Here is a 22,168-nt window from a genome sequence, read left to right on the forward strand (position 1 = left end):
ACGGGGCGGTCGGAAGGGCCTTCCCCTCCGCGGGGGGAGGCGTTTTCCAGAGGTAAATATTGCTCCTTTTTTTCGGTGTTTTCCTTTTAAAAAGAAAAGAGAGGCAGCACGAACATCCAGTGTATGCTTCCCTCCTCCTCGCAAGCTGTTTCGGGCTTGGCGTTCACAAAATAAATAAGTAAAAGCACCTGAAATCAAACTCGCGGGAGAGGGGGAGGGGCCTGAACTTTTTTGGGGAGGCGTTTTCCAGAGGTAAATATTGCTCCTTTTTTTCGGTGTTTTCCTTTTAAAAAGAAAAGAGAGGCAGCACGAACATCCAGTGTATGCTTCCCTCCTCCTCGCAAGCTGTTTCGGGCTTGGCGTTCACAAAATAAATAAGTAAAAGCACCTGAAATCAAACTCGCGGGAGAGGGGGAGGGGCCTGAACTTTTTTTAACAACATATGTAGGCTTTGAAAGTGCCCGAAGTGTTGCAGGTGATGGAAGAAGGAGACATCAAGCAAACTGAAGTAGAAGTTAAAAAAAAAATCAAGGCTATAAAGCTGTGTGTGGGCTTGGTTTGGTCTGAGGGCTTCACTGGAGAGCCTTGCGTTGAATAGGTGGAGTTGTCTCCACCTGTATCTAAATCTTGTGTTGTGTGGAGTATGACAGGCAGAATTGTTTTCTGCTTCTAAATGGCCGTATGGCCCTTCAGAGGGAAAATTATGTGTTTCTGTGCTCCTCGTGTTATGAAGGCATTTGGGGTAACTACTAGCTACTGTTTGCGTTCACCCAAGAAACCTTTCGTCGTGTAAGAAAAGGAGAATAAGCACCCAGGAAAACTGGCCCTTGAACTCCCGGAGCCAGGAACTGCATCTATGTTTCTCTTTTTAAGATTTGCTCTGCTTATTGAGACTGCAAACATTATAAAATACAGAACTGAGATAATACGCTTTTCCTTGAGAGGAAAACAGCTTGAAAAGATAAACACAAGCATACATACTGTACCCAACTTTACTACAGTATTCAGAAGATTCAAGAAAATGCATGAATGGCGTAAAACTTCATTTTCAATGAAGCAGTTCCTCAGGTTTTTTTTTCCTTAAAATGTTAATGACTCTGGAGATGTAAAGCAAAAAGTTTGTCTTCACCTGTCTTAATTAAATAACCATTTAAAATGTCCAGTTGCTGTTGAGAACAGTTTTACTGTTAATAGTTTGTGGAGTTATTTCACTCCTAAATATGCCTTCTATATATTTTTTTTTAAACTATGGACTCAGTGGTGCAAATACATACATGGCCCAGAATTCTCATGTTACATTTCCTCTTTTACCATTTATAGCTCTGTAGAGTTGCATTAGAAACATGTTTCAGGTGTGTCACAGAAGAAATTTCAAGTCTTTCATTAAGCAGGGTGGGACAGTATTAGTCAGAGGCTGAAGTGCATGTGTCACACTTGTATAATTTAATGTGCTCCATTGGCTTGCAAAGATGGAGTACCATACTCAATTGCTGTATATTTTACTAAAAGTGGTAGACGGTCTTTCCGTACTCCTGTTCAAATGCAATTTGTGCCTAGCTTTGGGGGAAAAAAGAAATTTGAATACCTGATAATAAGCATGAATGCAGATTTTTATAGTCCTTCATAAAAACATCTTAACAATTTTGTTTAGAAAACTGTAACTTACCAGAGACCTTTCATTTTTCTACTAAATTAATATAATACCTGAATACCTGAAGTATTTCAGAATCTAACTTCTCTGAGATTCTCTGCAGGAACGTGTTATTCATGCACAGTGTATTGCAAGATTTGAGGACAAAAAGAATCATCTGTTGATAGTAAGTAATGTCTCTTTCAACTGTTTCTGTTCTTTTTTTAGGACACTGGTGTGGGCAAATCAAGTATCGTGTGGAGATTTGTAGAAGATAGCTTTGATCCCAACATCAACCCAACAATAGGGTAAGAAACTAAATAAAGTGACTTATCAAGAATAAAACCAAATTTTATAAAAATATATTTGTACCTCCTGAATAGACCACTTGAGGATTCTTCATGTGTGGCAGCTAAATGTGGTAATAAACATGACTGTAGCCTTAATTAGCTCATGAGCTACCTTAGGAAACGTAGGAGTGTATTCGGCACTCCTGCAGCTTCCATTTTCATGTGTAAGATCTTGACCCATTTTGTATTGTTAATCTAAACTAACAAAATCCTGCTAGGAGTCTTGGGTTATGAATAAATTACACTATAGATGCTTCTGTTGAAGGAACAAAATTATTTTCTCATGCACTACTCTTAAATTTCAAAGTCTAATTATTATGCAACTACATGATTATTTTTTTAAGGTTTTTTTTTTTAAAGAGTCAAGTACAGAAGAAGTCTTCTAGGTTTTTGAAGGTAGTTAATACTAATTCAGGTTGTAGTTCTCCTCATGAATTAGTTCTAATGTTATACATCTATATGCAATACACACATGCGTAAGTAACTGATGAAATTGTTAATGCAATTGGTCTCCCCTCAGAGTAGCAATTGTTACTGAGCTCAAATCTTCAAATGGATAGAAGGAAGGGCAAGCATCAGGAATTCTTGGGAGTGATTGGATCTTTTTATTTCTTTTGCTGTCTTTTTTGCTTTGCAAGTATTTTATGGGCTGCTTTGCTTGGAGGTAATTCTTTACTTACAGGAGGACATGACTTCACTTGATGCTGAGGAGTGTGTGGGGGGTGTCAATGCAACTTCCTGTCTCAGGTGTCACAGAGGCTCTACTACAGCTTTGACCAGAAAAGATCCTGCTGATAAAGATCAGCTGTGTCTCATCCTGTCCTTCTAAAAAAATGTGGTTCCTACGAGATCTCTCTCTCTTTCCCCCTACACCCCCTGCCTCTTTTTTTGAGTGTAAATACTGGTATCAAATTGCAAGATATTCTGCAGGAAGTATGCTTTTGTTTAAATTTCCCTGTTAACAAAGGTAGCCTTTGAGACAGATTGCTAAGTAGTTTTCTTAGATCTTCAAGGGTTGAACATTCTTAGTTACTGTCACATTACCTACAGTAGAGGTTCTTTTTTGGAGGACCACGAAACTGATGTGTGGATAGTAGTCATATTGCTGTTTGCTTAAGTAGGGGAGCAAGCTGTCTTAAATATTTAAGTTCAGGTTGTATAGAAAGTTCAGACCTACTGCCCATAGTGATATCAAGTGTAAGCAAAACTTCTTATTCAGGTGGACACTATTGAAAGATCCAGTTGTTTTTCTTATTACCTGAGGTGTTTGAGAAATTGGTTATCCGTCTTCATTTCTGGTCATCCAGATACTTTAAAAACAGAGTCTGTTAAATAGTTGGCTAATAAGGGTAGTATCTACAGTGGCCCAAAGTTAGCCATCATGTTCATGCATGCAGTTCCTGGGGGAGGGGAAAAAAAAAAAAGATATTAAAGTCTGCTTAACTAGTAGGTTACCAGGTGTGGTAACACAGACTTAGGTTTTGCAAACCTAAGGTGAGAGGTGCCTATTTATTTAGCTGGGATGCTCTGTTCTATAGTTAGACATATGTCACCACACATCTAGACTACGAGTTAAATGTTTGAGTAACCCAGTATGGAATTTGCATTATGTCTCCAATCATGTGAACTGCAGCCTCCTCAAGTCTGCTTTCAGATTCTAAATTCTAAAATACTGTGCTTGATGGTTTTAGGCTCTGCATGTCTGCAAGACTGTCTAAAGCTGCAGAGCAAAGATTGTGATTTGTGATGCTTCTTTCCTGGCAAAGTAGAATTTTCTATAATCTGGAGAAAACTCAGGAGTGGGTTTTGTGGTGGGGGGGTTTTTTTTTTTTTTTTTTTTTTCCCTTTCCTCCCAGGGAAGGGCTGAGACTGGAATGAACTTCATCAAATCTTGTTGTCTTCCCTCCAAAGTCAGTTTGTTTTAATCTGGTAGTTTTCCGACTCTGTGGTGTGTGGGTTGATTTCTTTTTTTTTTTTTTTTTTTTTTTTTCTTCCTCTAATGTAGCACCTATCTGTTTGAGGGCAGGAACCCAAAGAGATCACGTGCACATGTCTTCCCAGGGGAATGTCGGTAACAGATACTGTGTAGTAACTTAAGGTGCTGTTAGAAGATGCTAGCCATTGTGGTAATGAGGCTAATGTGTAGAACAGAATTTGTCTTCATGGGTTTAATGACAGTACTGGGATTAGTATACTTTCTTGAAGTGACAGACTAAAAATCTGTATCTTTTAGCAGTCTTAAAATCATTCATTGGTCTGAGGACTTGGTATCTTGGTAGTTCGCTATAGTAGTATAAATGAATCAAAACTTGCCCAAATGCAGGGATTGTGTGAGGCTCCAATAAGATACAGTCCCAAAATTTTAAGCAAATTTTTGAAACTTTTTCTAGACCTTGTTTTTATTTTCTAATTGAAATAGAAATTTCCACCTCTCTAGGAGGTGGAAAGAACAAAGTAAGGATTAGAGAGGAGTTTTGAGCATCTTACAAAACTAAAGCTGAGAACGTTTCTACATTTACTCCTGGGGTTTTGAGTTAACGAGACACAATCTCATGTTACCTGTCCTGTTTCCATTCCTCTTAGAATTATCTGAGCAATCATACTTTGTTGTCATGAATGTTCATCGTTCAGGTTCAAATATGGGCAGCTGTAGAAACCCTGTTAGAATTCTGCAACTTTTGTCCTCTCAGGATGCTAGGACACATTCTGCTTTGCCTGACTAGCATATATCCCTAGGTACCACATAATATCTAGTCTTTCATTATAGTGTCAAAAAGAAATTATGAATGAGTATAAACTACTTTCAGGTGCATCTTGTTCATGTAGTTATAGAGCTTGCTTGGCTGGGAGAAGCAGCTAGGAAATTTAGTAGGTATAACGCCTGTTTTCTTAATAGAAGTTGTGGAGGATAGCTCTAGTTTGGAGGATTTTGTTGACCCAAAGGTGGTTTGTCTTTGAGCTGTTTGTTCTCTTTTTTTTTTTTTTTTTAAATTGATGTCTGAGACAATGAAAGCTTTTCTTTGTCAAAGAATTCCAAGTAGCATTTAACCTCTATTGTCAGCTACCATTTGGTATGTTTAGTTGTGATGTGAATTAGAGCAACACAGCTGTTCAGTTCAAATGACTGTACAGGAATGTTTTGGTTTATAGAACCAAGTAAGACAAATTTTCAGTGAGAATCTATGATTTAGGAAATTGTTTCCATATTGGCCAGAGAATTCAGAATTGATGCTTAATTTGCAGCAGTCTTAAGGAGGTGGAAGTCTTTGCTGTGCTTACAACAGATACTCCTATTGCTTTATTTTCTGTTACTCATTGATAAAATACATCATCTAGTTAACTCTGTTGAAATGCATTGCAGTTACGCTCTTTCTTTTTAGGGATGCTGCAACCTTATATTTGGCTTCTTAAGTGTAATAAACTTTGGAGATTGACGTATTATTTGGCAAACCATCTGAGCTTAAGGAATGGGGAGAAGGTTACCTCTTAATAGTGGAAAGCGTTGTGTAATTTCTCCCTTTCTTTATTTTGAATGTAGATTTTGTTTTGTCCTCCTGTAACATTGAAACATGTCCAAAGACTCCAGTTACATTAATTACAAAAGTGTCGTGGACATCATTAAAATCTATGCCCTGGTGGTACTTAAGAGCCAAAATAAACTGAAGTTCAGAGTCTTGGACTCTGGTATTTAATGTTGTTGATCATGCTGAAAGACTGTTGTTCTCTGACTTTGAATCTACAGCAAGCTTAGTGTACTGTAAGAAGCTCCAGTACAGGCCACCTCCAGGATCCTATCCTGCATCCTGTCCAAAACTGACAGTAGAACAAGTTTGGAAGGCTGTGGTATTTTCAAGTGACAGGAAATAAGCATACAAAAGGTGTTCAAGATCATAACGTAGGATCTCATATGCTTAAAATAATTATGGCATCTATAGTTCCTATTCTACAAGGATTTGAATTCAGTGTGTGGCTTTTCTAGTGAAAAATGTGCCTATAGGTAATAGATATAGCAAAGAACTCCCTCTTGTAAAAGATTAGGTCTCTGAATTCCTGTTCTTGTCGGAAATACACTGATTCATGTAAAGCAGATCAAGTAAAGCACAGAAGTACTTTACAATATTTTGCAATATTTAACTGTAAAACATCTAAAAGTTTGGGGGGGGCAGCTGGAGCATAGGAAAGGATTATTTTGTTTGTCTTCTGGAAGTGCAAGAGCCACTGCAGACTGAAGTATATAATGACAGGCAAGATTTGGGAGCTGTACAGAATGCAGTCAACAAGCAAGTTACTCATTATTGATTTCTCTGTCCTCTTAACACCTGCCAATAGTGATACGAATCTCCCACATTTTATTCCCAAGTATGGACTTACCAGCGTTTATCTGAATGTTAGTACAGAGATAGAAAAAGCTGATGCAAAGGGAAAAAGGATTTGATCTCTTTCCCTCTGGAAGTTTCCAGTATACACTTAAGTGATTTGCTGTGATGATTCCTTCACTTAGGAAGAATGTTGTTAAAAAGGCTGATCTTTCTGATTTTTTTGGTCATACATCCTTTATTTTTATCAAAAGCTTATGAACAATAAAAGCTTATAATTTGCGTTCGTGTTCCTTCTGTTTTGTTCGTTGAATTTCATCCTCTGAAAGGAAATTTCATCTTCTGAGGTCCTTTGCCTTTATTCAATTATTATTGAATTCTATTATTATTCAATTATTATCGAATTATTACTAATTTCAGCCTTTATGTATGAAAATCTTTATCAGTTTTGTGTGTGTGTGAAAGCCCTTTTACTGGAATGTAAACCTTTTTAAAAGTTCATGGTGGTAATGTTCTAAGAACTTATTTATATTCTGAAAGCATAAGCTGTAATTTTTTTCCAGAGCCTCATTTATGACCAAGACTGTACAGTATCAAAATGAGCTGCATAAATTCCTAATTTGGGATACAGCTGGACAGGAGCGGGTAAGTAGAATCAGTATCTGTGGTGATAGTTCTGGCTAGAGTTTGGGTTGCTTTTCAGCCCCACCCCTGAAAGTCACAATGGGATCTGGTTTTACGAATTATCTGTTAGAATGTTTGTTTCTGTGGAGGTTTCTATCAAGATATGGGTGCTGTAAATATGTTTTCATTTTTCATTGTTATCATGGTTAAAGTACAAAGTTAAGGATGATTACCTAAGAAGAGGAGCTTATAAAACAAAAGACTGGGTTTCGAGTCACTGAAAGGGAGTGCTATTTCAAAAGAAAACAAGGCCGGGGGGGGGAAGCCAGCAGCTGTCTCTAGCACCATTTCTGTAGTTGAGTTTTAAACATTCAGCTGCAGTGTTTGCAGACAGTGCAACTGGCAACATGAGAATCCAAGTGAAATGAATGATCATGTTTCATAGTACAAGTAAGGCCCTGGCTCTGGAAAAATATACAACTGCTAACGCATTCTGTTAGCTTCAGTGTTAAAGTTACTAATGTGAGTAGGATGTGGGCTTAGGCATTCAAAAGCAGTGTTTCAAGCACTGTTATGGGTGATAACTGATCTTTCATTTTTTTGTAAAGTTTTACTTCTCAAATCCGATAGTATTAGAAGCCATGTCAAGAAATCTATTTTGAAATTTAAATTTTAATTTGGTAGTTTGGGGGTTTGATCTCTGCAGCATGCATAGTTCTGAGGGGAGGCAACAAAAGCTTTCAAGAAAATGACTAGTCAAATGAAGTCACAATTGGCATGATTTTTACTTAGAATTTAAAAGGAAAACTTTGCTAGTTAACTTGCTTGTTTATGGATTACTAGTAACAGTGATAGAGATTATAGTAGCTATATTAACAGTGCTTATTCTTGCAGTTTCTTCACTGTTAACTACTGGCAACTGTCAGTTACTCATGATGAGTTTATTTAGGATGTGAGCTAACTGTAACAAAAGTAGACACCAGGGCTGTCTCCAGTAAGAGTCAGTTTGATCAGGTTGGGTTATTACTTTAGGATAATAACTGGCAAATGCAGCTGTACTATTTTTCAGGATTGGCTCAAGAAACAGCCCAAGGGAAAAAAAAAACCAAACAAAACCTCCCACCGCTACCAACAAAAACAAACAAAAAAAACCCCCAACCTTGTAAAGGCTCGGTCATCCCTGTGTAGAGGCACTTGACCTTTTGGAGTCCTAGTGGAACTGACTTGCTAGCTTTTTAGCTTGATAACAGCCTTGATGGCTAGAAAGTAACTCAACTGTATTTGTATTGCATTTCACTGCTCTAGATTTTGAATGACAATTTATTTCCTTCCAGCAGCACCATATAAAGCAAACTTATGTTGTCAGGGATATGTCCAATTGTATCCATATTATCAGAAATATCCGAGTCCTTCCATTACTAGCAGTCAGTCAGCATCTGCTGTAATTTGTCTTAAGTGAATGTCCTAGCCCATTCTGAAACGTTAATGGTGGAATGTGAGTCTTCTGAGAGGTAGAGTATGAATTTTAAGAGGCTGGTTCTCTTAAATAGAAAGCTTTATAAACATGCCTGCCACAACTTGGCAGGAAACATCCATTACATATTAGCATTCCATCCTGTTCGCTTTAACTGTGTTTGCAAGCAATGGGAGAACGCCCTAATTCGGATTCAGCGCACTACAATCTGAGGAAGCATCTCTGTACATGACTAGCGTGTTCCTTGTCTTTCTGTTTTTAGACTTTGAGCGACACACCTTTAATTTTCTTCCATACAAGTTGCATGATATCTTTTATTGAAATCAAAAAAGGAAAGATGTCTTACCTGGGCTCTGACCCAAGAGCTGTGATATCTGTGAAGCTTATGTCCCACACCTGAGAGAAGTCACTGTGAGGCCCCAGTATATCCCAGGAAACCAGTGAAATGGGAGCAAGGATATTTACTTTGAAATGATGCCAGTATCTTCATAGATGTTTCTTTCTCCAAAACAGAACAGCACTGTCACTTACTGCTAGCCACAAATGGTCTGTATACCTGCCTTGCCCTCAAATCTGTAGCACAGTTTTCCGGTCGTGCAAAACATCTGACAATGAATTATTGAAGGGATCCTATCCCTGGTGATCTGGAATACCAAAAATGTCCACGCCATTCTTGAAACTAAAATGTCTGTGCTGAGCTATGATGTGTAATGCACAGAATTGGTAGTCCTGGCTTCTTGAGGAGCATTTGCTATTTTCCACTTCAAAAGCCCAGCAGCGAATAGTTCTACACTGCACTGGGCAACCCCTTGTTCTAACTGGCTTCAGGGAGTGGCTGGCTAGCTTCACTCCAAAGGTGGAAATGTGCACTAATTCACTTCACGTAGCTCATTTCCCTACACACATATGCCTTATTTCTTCTCTCATTTCTTCTACGCTGAGTAAAGTTGATAGGAGATTACTTCTTACCTAACAATTGTGACAGTTTCTCTGCATAATTACATTACGTCTTCTTAATAATTCTGTCAAAACACAAATCGGAGGCTGGAGGGCAAGCTGAAGTCTTTGGAAAAATAGCAAAAGGAAAATTCAGTGTTTCTGGTAACATCTGTTTTGTTAATGTATTTTATCTTCTGACTGCTCTTAGGTGGAAAAAAGTATCTAAGTGTTAGCAGGCAGGAAATGAGAGTAATACAAAATCAGCAAGTGAAAGTTGGTTTATTCCCAATGTAAATAGTCAAATAATCAGAAAGCCAGGTTGCAACCAGTCCAAGTGGTGGTTTACCAAATACGTTTCCCTTTACATTTTAGTACTTAGGAGGAAGAGAGGGATTATGTCCCAACATGAACTGAATGCCTGCCCATGTTTCCCTTTCCCACTATTAAATATTTTTATATTCTGAACTTTGTGTTCAAAATCCTGTTTTCAAAACAGAATTTGAGAGCCAAATGTAAATGGTCTGGAATTCTGCTTTATAGCAAGATTTTTATGATTTATAATATTGCTCTCAGTTGAACTGTACTAAGCAAAAGGAAATTGGTATTTTATTAGAACCAAATAAGCCTTTATGAAAAACTGTATTCTATTCATGATTTTTACCCTGAGTGATAAGATGTACAAAAGCTCTAAATCACATATGCTTACATCAAAGCAGCACATGCAGTTTACCGTGTGCTTTGACCGAGAGTTTTGGTTGCTAGATTAGTTGTCTGGTTCTTTTTAAGTTAGCAGAATATCACACTGTTTTTAAGAATGCTTGATTGATATTTTTGATGCAACTTAATCGTGTGCTCTATCACTCTTTTCAGTCCTGGATTCATAACACCTTGCCCATGCAAAGGTACAGGCCTGGTTTATACCCTGCAAATGCACTACCAACCAAATATGCCTGCTGTAGATTTAATTCTGAAAATTGCAATAAAATTACCATAGCCTTTTACTATCTAGCATGTTCCTTAAAGCTCTGTTTGCAACAGGTCACGTAGTTGTGGGCTTTTGCAGTTTTTAGTTTTAAACACGCTTCTAACTTTTGAGGAAAAACTTAAGTGAAATCCCTAAAGCCGTAAGTTAGATTGCGAAGAAACCAACAATTCTAGCATTTAGGAGTGCCATGAGTGATCCATGGGGCTAGAGGTTGACGCCAACTTCTGAACATTTCAGACCAGCAGTAATATATGCTAGTTTTCTTGAAATTACTTGTTGTCCAAAAGCATGAGTGTCTTAAAGAGGAAGAAGCGAGTTCAATTTCAGCTATTTTCCCCTTGCTCAGTGTTTAAATTTGAGCATATATGCTGTGGGTTTGTGTCTGTGTATAATCTATGGTCTTTTAAATGATTCTAATCTAGTCAAAATAAGGTTAAGTTTGGCTTCCTGCTTTTTGCAGTAAGTGTGCTGCTGATCCCTAAACTATTTATTGGTTGGCCTTTGTAAAACAATACTTTCATGGAAGTTTATGTACTGTACTGCACAGCCTCTCTGTAATTGTAAAGAAAAGTTTTCCACTAATGTGAACTTTAAAGCTAGTTTTCACTTTCTTCAGTAATAATAATAAGGAAATCGTGGAGGTCAGTGGAAGATCAGATTCATAATGTATGGTGTCTTTCTTTCAGTTTCGTGCTTTAGCCCCAATGTATTACAGAGGGTCAGCAGCAGCCATTATAGTGTATGACATCACAAAAGAGGTAAGAAATTTGATCTTGACCCAGCATTACGATTTCTGGGTTTTTTGGTGTGATGGGCCAGTTCTGACTCTTAATTCCTTCTGTGTTTTTTTTCTTTTTTCCCACATCAGGAAACTTTCTCAACATTAAAGAACTGGGTTAAAGAGCTTCGACAACATGGACCTCCAAACATTGTTGTAGCTATTGCAGGAAATAAGTGTGATCTTAATGATGTAAGGTAAATAACTGTTGACAGTTTGGAGGTTTTCACTTAAGCTTACACTGCTAAATATTTTAAGATTTCAGAGCAGGTGAAAGGTATAGAGCAATTTAAGCTGTCTTGTACTAGCATTGTAGTTTCATAAGGGGTCTGAGCTGTTTCTACTGTCAGAAGATTTGGTTAGTCTGCTCTTGCACAGTCTTGCCCACTTCCTCCCCTGTGTTGGTGTAAGTACGTGTGTGATTGGGCAGTAAATCGGGCAGTAAAATGGATCCAGATTAAAACTAACCATTTAAAAAAAGGAAAACTGATCCAAGTGTATTTATCTTGCTCACACCATGAACACTTGCTGGCATGACGGAGGTGGGATAGCAGGGTTAGGAATGAGCAGTTTACAGGGAGACAGGATTACCTTCTCTGGTGGCAGTGCCAAGTTACACAAGCCTAAACTGCCTGTGAAACTACAGTGTAATACAAGCTGTTTACCTCGCTTTATAAGAAGTACCCCTGTCAGTCTGCAGCACCTCATTTTGTTAGGAAAAACATCAAGCCTGTTGGAAAGCATTGTGTAGGTTTTTCTGACTTGCTTGTTCAGGTGCCTTCCTTCCCTGCTTAAATATCGGGGTGGAATTGGCTGTGGCTGAAATAGTTGTAGGGAGCGGGAAAAGTTCTTGAGAAACTTTATGAACCGCCAAACTTTCAAGAAGGCATGTACTAAAAACAAAAGAAGCCTTTTTTTTATTGATGTCCTGGTTAAATAAGCCAAAATTCAGAAACAAGGTGTGTGCAAACTTCTTGTTTTTAGATTTCATTGGAAAAGGTACCGCAGCTGATGTCTCAAACGAGGCAGATGGTTATGTGTTTAAAGAACCACTGCAAAGTTGGTTCTTAGTATGGTTTTACAAATTGTTAATATATAGCAGTTATCTAGTGAGCTCTAATAACTTTTGTTAGAAGTAGCATATGTCTTGAAGGAAATATGGCATAAAATTACTTAGAAGACAAATATAAGGCATGCAGTATTAAGTCTCACACTTATTTCTTGGTGCTTAGGTGGCATCATAAGTTACGTAAACATTGCTATTCAAGCTAATGAGCAAGATTCCTTGTACTTTAGTCAGAGGCAATATTTGAGTCACTGATCCAAAGTCTGTGCTTTTGGTATCTTAAGTCCCTTGTTACTGAAAGTAGCCTGTTTTCTAGAAATTGTATGTGAAGTGATCAATGTATAGTCCAGTCCTCTCTCCACCTGTTGGGGTTTAGTTTTTCCACGTTGTTTAAGGAAGCGTGCTTCATTACCAACTTGCCTACTTAGAGGTGCAGAATAACTTTTTCACTTTTTGGCTCTGTTGTTGTGTCTAAATATGTTTCTGTTCATAGCTATGTCTTCATGCTTCATGTAAAGTAAATGCTACCCTAATGATCTGTGCAGTGTTGTGAGATACATGGTTTTGTAAACAGCTGTAGGAAATCTACTGGATTAGTGGAACTAATGCTTTAGGATCTTTTCAGTACATCTAAAACTGTTCTGTGTGTGAAGAATAAAGCACCCCCTAATGATTGATTGCAGACTTACACTTAGAGCACTCAAGAAACAAACTCCACTGTAATGTTGTCAGATGGATTAAGGCCTTGTTTAGTTTCTGATTGTGCTTCAGTGATGCTCATACCTCAAGGCAGGGAGGCAGCATAGAGTAAAGAATGAGCATCAACTTCAGGATGAGGGAGAACTGTGATCCCAAACAGGTAAAATACAAAATACTAATTTAATGAGACACTTAAAAGCTTAATCTGTCACTTACGATTTTGAATAATGTGGGGTTTTTGCATTCACAGTTTTTTCTTTGCTTTGTTTTTCCAGAGAAGTCATGGAAAAAGATGCTAAAGACTATGCAGATTCCATTCATGCAATATTTGTAGAGACAAGTGCGAAAAATGCAATAAACATTAATGAACTCTTTATAGAAATTAGTAAGTATTTAAACAGTTAACGTGCTTTCTTCTGAAAGAAGTTCAAGTAGAAATTTGATTACTGTATTAGTTTTTGTGCTATTTAGGTGAGAGTATACTGACTTAAATTTGTTACAATCAGACATGAATACAAACTACAGAATGAGCTGTATAAATTTTTGGTCACCTAATGACCTCTAAATATTCCTTCTAGAGATTTTAAGCCTACTGTGATGCTGCTGGATAAATAGCAAGCAGGGCACTCATGTCAGAAGTCGGTGTCATCTTACTGTATCTGTTATTGAATGTTTCAATTAGTACTTCCAAGGTTATGGAAGTGAAAGGAAATGGCACGAGGAAGATCCAAACTTCATGCAGCTGAGAAAAGGAATTAAGTTCTCACTCTTAGTGTTTGTACTTAGTATAAAACAGTGCATTTTCAAAAATACAGGAATTTATAAATGCCAGATTACTGTCTAGGAAATAGCAATTATTGTGTGTAGATTTTCCACAAATATTTTTCTGATACCTTGGGGTTTTTTAATTAAATTGCAAATGTTTTCTGTCTCATTCATGGCGGGGACGACAATGACAATTTTTTTGTGTGAATGAAAAGCAGACAGTATTCCAAAGTGAATTCCATGTAATATTATTTGCAGGATATGTTTCAGGCAGCAGCACCAATGTGCAGGTATGTCAGCCTGTTTGTGAAAAGAGGACAAACAGCAATCCATTTGTGTGTGTGTGCACACTGCAGTTTAGCTTTGAATAACTACAGAAGCATTAGACTTAAGAAAAAAAAAAAGGCTCCTTTATAAGCTGATGTAAAAAGTATGTGCTGTAGATTAGCTTCCTGATTTACTGACTTAATAGTTGCTCTCTAAAATTGATCTTGAATAAACTATCAAAAAAAAAAATCATAAATCCTCCTCAGAAAGGAATACTCAACCAGGAACAGTCAATTTTAAAGACTGATTAGATGACTAAAGCAGCTGTCTTTACAAGCACTTCTGTGCTAAGCCTGATGCAGGTGATCTGCTGTGGAAATACAGGTCAAGATGGTAGTTCTCAATGCAGATATTCCAGATGGTATTGGACCCTGCAGAGTATATTCTCTGGGTGCTTTTATAGCTTAGCTCTCCAAATCTAGATTAGCCTGAGGTGTAAACGCTGCAAAATTAGCTTAAAAACTGCTTCTGCTCTTCTTTTGTGGAACCATACCTCTTACAGGCATAGTATAGACTGTTAACTGCCGTCCTTCTCTTATGCAGGAATGTTACCATTAATGACATATGAGTAATTGAAGACACATTTTTTGTATACAAAACATACACTGAATGCTTAGAATTAGTTTCAAGTATAATGTTTGCTATAAATTTTTTTTTCTGCCTCCTTGTAGGTCGCAGAATTCCATCAACTGACACCAACCCCCCGTCTAGTGGTAAGGGCTTCAAACTTAGAAGACAGCCATCGGTGACAAAGCGCAGCTGCTGTTGACTGATCCCTTAGAAAATCAGACTTGTTTATACAGTAGGTGGTCTTGGAAGTTAATAGTTCACGTTGGGTTTATATTATCAGTCTTAGATCTTTATCTGCTGGTGTTCATACACCCGAGGTCCCACAAAAATGGACCAGTTGATCTGACATCTGTACACTCGCAGAAAAGACTGCAATCGTAATGTCAGCCTGTTTACTTACAAAAAGTGTAGTATCTCTTGCATTCAAAGGGAATCCATCATCACTTTTTTGGCCTTGCTTGAAAGGAAGGTGGCTATATGGATGGTAGAACTGAAATGTTTAATAGTTTTGTAATCAAGATTTTAGGAGGTTTTTTTTGTAAAAAGGGAAATGAGCACTTTTGTGGGACTTAGGGGTGGGAGGAGTCTGGAAGTTAGACGTCACTTCTTCCTTTTCTTCAGTGAGCCTTATTTTAAATTTGATTGTAGCTAATCCAAAGTACGATGGGACAGTTGATGTGAAGTGGCTACAGAATAAGCGACTGAAGACAAATAATAGGCAAATCAGTCCATCCAGTCCCCAAATCCCATTTGCACTTTTTATTTAAGGATGATATGCACCGGGGGTGGGGACACAGGCAACGGATCTTAAACCACAGACAATCTTTTTTTCATGCTGACTTTAATCACTTTAAGGCAAACTGATACACTTACAGGCATCTTTTTGTTCCTACAAGGTTTTTAGTATTAAGATGTTGGTTGAAGAAAACCTAGTTGTAGTTCTGACTAAATTAAGTGGTTACTGACTAAAAACAGATGCTGTAAACAGATGCTGCCAGTGGTTCTGATAAGACCTAAAAGTTTTTGGGGAAAGCTTTTAATTGCTTGGCATGTGTAAAGTGTTCATATTATATTTATGAGACCAGTGTTTAAAGTATTATAAATTATGTAAAAACAGTAAAAAATAATGCAATCTTATACACTCCTTCCATTCCACACCTATGGATAAACTCCTGGGGAATGTCCATCAGGATTTTTCCTGCGTTTTAGGTATCGTCACTGTGAGTTCATCCAGAGGCAGACTGAAATTCTTTCTCTTTCAATCACATTTGAAAGGGCCAATAGAGAATGCTGTTGGTGCAGCATGAGGTCTGTCTGCTGAACAAGTTTTCATCTGTGATGCACCCAGTCTTTCCTGTTTTGGGCACAAAAATACAAGTAGGAAGTAACCTTAAGACATGTGGTAATGTAGATCATTACCTCTTGGTTCCTGGGCTTTTTCATCTGTGAGGGTTTTTAGTGAATCAGCGTTTAGCTTATTCTGTGTTGGTTTTAGTATGCTTCCAATTAAACTATAGGTTGACCTACCCATTTATGCTATTTTATTTATTTTTACTTTTTGTTTCCTACCAGCACTAGTGAGAAACTTTATACTTTCGAAGAAAAAGAGCTTAATAGACTTGAGTATATACTAAAAAACGCTGTTTAGGTTTAGTATCAAAATGAGGTCATGTTGATGATGCTTATTCTTTCTTTGCAATCTGGTTTTCTATCATCTCAAGTATTTTTTCTGAAGGAAATGTAGAAAAGCTTGTAAGAAACTTAGTGAAAGTTCTTGTAGAGCTATTCTGGAGCAAAACAGGTGAGCTATTACAGTGAGATTTTGAATGGGTCAGTATGTTTTCATGAAATTTGGTGACTACATTTCTATCACACCTTTTACTTACCCTGCATTGTCAATTGTGCCTTCCTTGCCACAGTTGTACAGGCTACATGCTTATAGAGAGCCCAAGAAGTATATCTTCATCAAATGAAGGCTGTTTGAAGCCCCTTTGAAACATTGGTCCTTAACAAAGCATCTCATAGTAGAGACAGATTTGTGTTTGGTGTTCAGCTTGATGTATGATATATTTTTTTAAGTCACTCAAATTACGAACAGAAAACTTTAGTACTCCTACAAAACGCTTGATGGAAAGATAATTAGTGAAGAAAGAACAGAGTAAGCCTGCTCTTGGGTATTTTTTTAATTATAAAAAAGCAGGTTAGCAATTAAATGTAGAACTTTCACAGTGGCAGTCATGGAAGTCCCTAATTTCTTTGAAATATCTCAATTCTTACTCCTGGCAAATTTTTAAAAAATAAATTGTGTGGTTATCTAATTCAACTAGGTTTTTAAAACATTTTGTGTTCACAGTGCTTCAGGAGTCTATTCTATACCAAGATACCAGGTGCTTTAGTATCTTAACTGTGATACAGAAAATACTGCTTATATTAAAGTTGGTTAGTAATAAATCTGGAAATTCTTGAACTTGGAAAGATCATAGTAGGAGAAGGAAAGTCTCAGATATTGGGAATATCTTTCATGTAGATTAGTAGAAAAAGGAATTTCAGACTTTCTAAATTATTGTTATTGCCTGCTAGCATGTGGTAAAAATGGAGTTTAAATCTGTTTTTCAGTGAGATAACAAAAATTGTTTAGTAGCATTTATCCAAGATTTATTGACTTGAGAATAAAATACTGGACTCTAGGCAAGACTGAGAGCTAGGCTAGTATTGAGATTATTGTAGTTTTCTCCAGTCGGGGAGAGATCCATATATCTTAGCAAATCCTTATGAACTGCTTTCTGATCTATCCTCACTTACTTGCTACACCAAAATTAGACTTTAAAAACAAACGAACAAAAAATGCCTACCCCAAACCACTAAAGCAGCAGCAACAATCTGGCCCTTCTCAAATGTAGCTAAGTCTTAATGCCTCAGTCTCCTTTTGTTTTGTTACCAATCTGAGTGGAATGCCAGCATACTTCATATCCTTTTTGCAGTTCTGATCTTGAATTACTGCAGTTAATGAAAACATGGAAATAGCTGGTGTTTCAGATTGTCCAAACTACAAACACTGAAGTGAGGCTGCTTTTTAACACATGCCTATTTAAAATGACAGACTGTTGATGTAAGTTCTTTTGAACCAAGATAACTGTTTATTGATCAGTTGGCCGCAGCTGAAAGCCGGAATGCAGTCTTCCTGGATGAGATGCACATGTTCATTGTTTCATTTTTGTTGGAGAAAAATGGTTTCTTCTGTATTAATAATTTGTTAGGCCATCTGCTTTCATCTTGCACTAGGCTTGCTGAAATTGATTATATTTTGTCTTAACATAGCTTCTCTATTTGGAGATACATTAGCCTTTGAGTGTTTGGAGTGCTGATTATCCGCCATTCCAGCTAAATTTTTAATAACTTTCTTTTCTGTTAAGAAGTTGTTGAAGAAGCTCAGGACTGAAGTTTTATTCCTCTATGCCTTTCTGTTTAATGAATGGAGCTCATCATAGACAGATACTCTCAAAAGGAATTAATTGCTGCAAAGCAAGTTTGGAAGGGTGAAGTATCATGTATGTAAAAATACGACATGCACCTCATTACATCATTGATCCAGAGCATTTTTTAACTGACAAAATATGACTATTTCAACTTCTAAACAATACCAATTCTTTCTCACGAAAGTTACAGATTTGTACAAAAATATAATTTGACAAATGTTTAGTTCCTAAGCTTTGGAGCAACTTAAATGTGTTCCCCATGTTTTGGAGGGTGTCTTCATCCAACCCTCTAAATTACAACAGTCTCTTAGATGACTTGCCAGGCTCTTGATCTGTGCTGCAGGTAGTTTTGTAGTATATTTTAAATACATGCTGAAAACTGGCATACTAAATGCCTAAGTAGGTGAAATCTGGAAGCTTATGTTTAATAACAGAAGCATCTAGTGGTCAAACTACTGAAAATTGTAATAGGTGCTTTGAAAAGTTCTAAGACAATTCTAACAACTTTTGCTGTTGTCAAGAAGGTAAAGGCTTCATTTATGTTACTAGATCCGTGTTGAAATAAAACAAATCATTGCACTTCAAATCCCTACTGACATCAGTGAGACCCTTCCTCTAAGTGGTACAGGGTCAGACAGTTAATAGTTTATAGAGGGGCGTTTTATGCAGGCTTGAGTCTTTGATGTGTTGGTGTACATAATACCAATTTAATGCTACCAACCTGCTCAAGAAAGATTATTTACATGCTTGGGAAGAGAGTAAGAGGAGAGGAGACAATGCCTACTTACTGATTTGGAAGTCTAATTCATTAACCTTGTTGAGAGGTGTGGGATTCATTGGGAGTTCTCTACATTCATGGTTAAAGCTTCATTTTAATTATCAAAAAATAATTCAGGCTGAATATCTTGAATGGTTTAAAAGTTGGCCTCAGTAAGATTTTTTGTTACAATGTAAATCCTGAATTATTCCGTAACATTACTGTTAATTTCCAGTATAACATATTGAGTATTAGCTGGAAAAGGAAGCTTTATCAGTGATATTTGAATTACTTTCTTGTGAAAGTCTTTAGTGTTTGTTAAGGACGGTGTAGTCTATTTGTGGTGTGCTATGTCAGCAATCTGCAGAGACTATCTTGGGAATTGATGATTTACAGGACAGAAGCTGTCTGAACTGTGTAGCTAGTCACCCTGTAGCAAACCTCACTTACAAGCAGCAATAGCTACATAGAAGAAATGATCTCAAACATGAGGAGAATCTGAATAATTCACTGATTTAGACTTCTATACGCCTATTCATTTTCTAAAAAGCTTCATGTATCTTTAAACCTCTCAAAAAAGAGCCTCTTCTGTTCATGGACAAGAGACAGGGACAAACTTTCTTAACTTTTTTAGCAGGAAGTTGTTTTACAGTGACCTGAGACTGTTTGTATGCTACGAGTCAGTTACTTGAAGGAGAATTGTGTGCTTGGAACTAAGCTTCTAAAAAATCTGCACAAAATTCTCTAAAGAAAACTTAAAATTTTATGTTCAGATCACATTCCTAATAATAGATCACAGCCTTAGTAATGGTAGGTGACAGAAGATTTATAGAAATAAGATGTTGGTGTGAATTACCAATCTAAGATAGAAATACAGGTTCTAGTATAAAAAAGTCATGTCAGCTGTCCTTTTCAGAGTCATGTGGCTCCAGCTTGTCAAAAGAAATATGCTTGAAACCACATCTTTGTTTCTCGTAGAAGAATTCAGGTGCCAAAACATAGTTCCCTAAAATTATTGGCCTTCTGACACCAATGCTCGTTTCTGAAAAATCCCTTCTGATATTTTGGAGGTCTCAAAAGTTTGAATGCAAACCCTTTCTTGGTCAGCTAGAATGAAAATGCATGACTTGGAAAAAATCAAACAAGCCTTACCAAACTTTATCCATAAAGTGTCACAGATAACAAATCTTTCAAGGGATATAAGACTATCCTGAAACGCAAGAGTACTGATGGGCTTAGTCTCTGACATGTCAAAATGATCCTAGGGTCAGCTTTTTCTTCCTTCCCCCTCCCATTTCCCCCCACCCCACCCTGGATTTTTAACATAGTGTTGTCAGAGTGTATGTGCTATAAACAGCTATTTAAAAATACTGAGAAAAGTTCTAGTGGCTTAGAGTTATTTGATGCTTCCTATTTTACATAGAAAAATCCAAGGCAGTAGGATGATTTGTCCCTGAAAAATTGGTACAGCATTTGCTGAAACTGCTTTCGTTCTAGAATAAAGACTTCTTAGAAGAAACAATTTTGCTTTTCCCATTACATCATTCTGCAAGTTGGGGTTCTTAAATTTTTGTTTAAACACTAACAATGAATTTTTTTCAAGGAGCTGATTACCTTTGTAAAGGTACTCTTCTTTTAAGAAGGTTGGGTTCTTCTTTACTTCATTTCTGTTAATTTTTTCACGTATGTACTATTGAACAAACCAACTGCTACTTCTTCAAATGCTGAAGGATACAGACCACTCTTTCTATCATGCTTTTCATCTGTGTGAGTGTGATACTCCATGCAGTTGTTGCACTTGGATATGCTGTAACTCTGACACCTAGATAGGTTCACTGCTACTTTCTTGCCTCACTTTTACTCATGTTACAGTATGTATATCCTATTAAATCTATTATGTTTTCTTGACAATTTGTTCTTTGTTTCCTTATGGGATTTAGCCAAGAATAGGTGGTGAGTGTCTCTTTCTCCTCAAAGGTTCTAGAAGTATCTGTCACAGTGGCAGATATTTGTAAACAAAATGGTAATTCATTCCTACAGCCTTATGAAACTGTTACGAAAACATAGCAGCTGAGACATGTCCCACTACTGTATTACACCACATAACGAAGGCTAAAAGCACATTGACCTGGGGGAGCAAATTATTGTAAGGCTCTAGTAACACGATGTAAACGCTTCTCTATTTTAACTGCCTTTTTTGTACTTCCTATTCCTGAATACTGTGTATCCAACATTGAAATTGTGACACAGTGAATTGATTTAAGATGCAGAAATGGATCACATTTCTGTAGCTGTAAGACATTTAGGACTTCCTGGCAATCTTCCCCCTTGTACCTCCCACCCCCAGTACGATGAAGAAAAAAAGAAATCATTCTGAAGGCTTATTCTAAACAAAAACTTTGCATTTGTGTATTCAGGGCACAAAAATAACCTGATGCATATAGCTCTTGCAGTGTAATAAATGTTTGCCTGTAAAATTAAGCATGAAGGTTAACCTTTGTATCCAGCAATTCTTGTCCCTCTTAAGAACGTTCTGCCTTTTCATTATAGGATTGGGTTAACCTGTTACAAAGGTTGAAAGGTCTGTGCCTTCTTATTATAGTATCTCTTATTAAAACAAACTTAAGCCGCTCAAAGTTACAGAGCATTTGCAGCACTGTAAACTGCACAAATTTACAACCATTGCTTCACTGCATGAAATGTAGTCAGATTACTAGTGATGAAATATTGTAGTGATGAATTCCCAAGCTTATGAATGTTTTGAGACTTTTTCAGTCTTCTCTTGGGCTGGTCCTGAGAGTGTGTACAGGTTTGTCTGTATTGTTGGTTTGTAGATGCTAATGAGGAAAACCAGGCTTTTGTTCTCTCCTTTTTGTTTGAATTGTTACACTCCCATATAGTGCATAGAATGCAAGTAAAGAAATGTTGATTTGGCATAATGTAAACAGCCTTTTCAGCTTAAGCATTCATAATAAACTTTTATAGTGTAATAACATGTTAAATCACTACCAGTCTGATGTATTGTGCAAAAAAAAGGTGTAAACATTTTATTAATAAAAAGCTTTGTTTATAAATGTGCTGGCTTTGTTTATAAATGGTTCCAAAATTCTCAACATCTTAAAAAGTAGTCTCTGTAGTAAACGAATTATAGAAGAGGAATGTAAGCAATACCATGGCAGAGGTGAATCTAAGTCATGATTCGAATAGCTGTTTTCCAAAAGTACTGACTACTGGTCATTCAGAAACTGTAGCTTTTCCCTGGTTCATGTATACACAGACAAAGGCAGAAAACGAGCTTGTACAAAGAAGGGATGGGGAAAAACGGCAGAGAGAATGCAGCTTTTGTGCAGTGCTTCCTTTCTTTGCAGCATGTCGTCTGAGAAACTGCAGGCCACACACAGTCTTGTCAGCC

General features: G+C 37.1%; 1 protein-coding gene across 1 annotated transcript in view; it reads left to right on the forward strand.

The window, feature by feature from the left end:
- Positions 1-21,833, forward strand: part of RAB22A (RAB22A, member RAS oncogene family) — a 22,129-nt gene extending 296 nt beyond the window's left edge. The window contains exons 2-7 of the mRNA XM_009274717.1: positions 1,859-1,938; positions 6,860-6,941; positions 11,005-11,076; positions 11,187-11,293; positions 13,137-13,246; positions 14,625-21,833. Coding sequence (XP_009272992.1) covers positions 1,859-1,938; positions 6,860-6,941; positions 11,005-11,076; positions 11,187-11,293; positions 13,137-13,246; positions 14,625-14,722 — 549 coding nt within the window. The 3' untranslated portion in view covers positions 14,723-21,833. The remainder of the gene's footprint in view (positions 1-1,858; positions 1,939-6,859; positions 6,942-11,004; positions 11,077-11,186; positions 11,294-13,136; positions 13,247-14,624) is intronic.
- The last annotated feature ends 335 nt before the right edge of the window (positions 21,834-22,168 follow it).

This window comes from Aptenodytes forsteri, unplaced genomic scaffold (genome assembly GCF_000699145.1).
Source record: "Aptenodytes forsteri isolate BGI_AS27 unplaced genomic scaffold, ASM69914v1 Scaffold112, whole genome shotgun sequence".
Classification (NCBI taxonomy): domain Eukaryota; kingdom Metazoa; phylum Chordata; class Aves; order Sphenisciformes; family Spheniscidae; genus Aptenodytes; species Aptenodytes forsteri.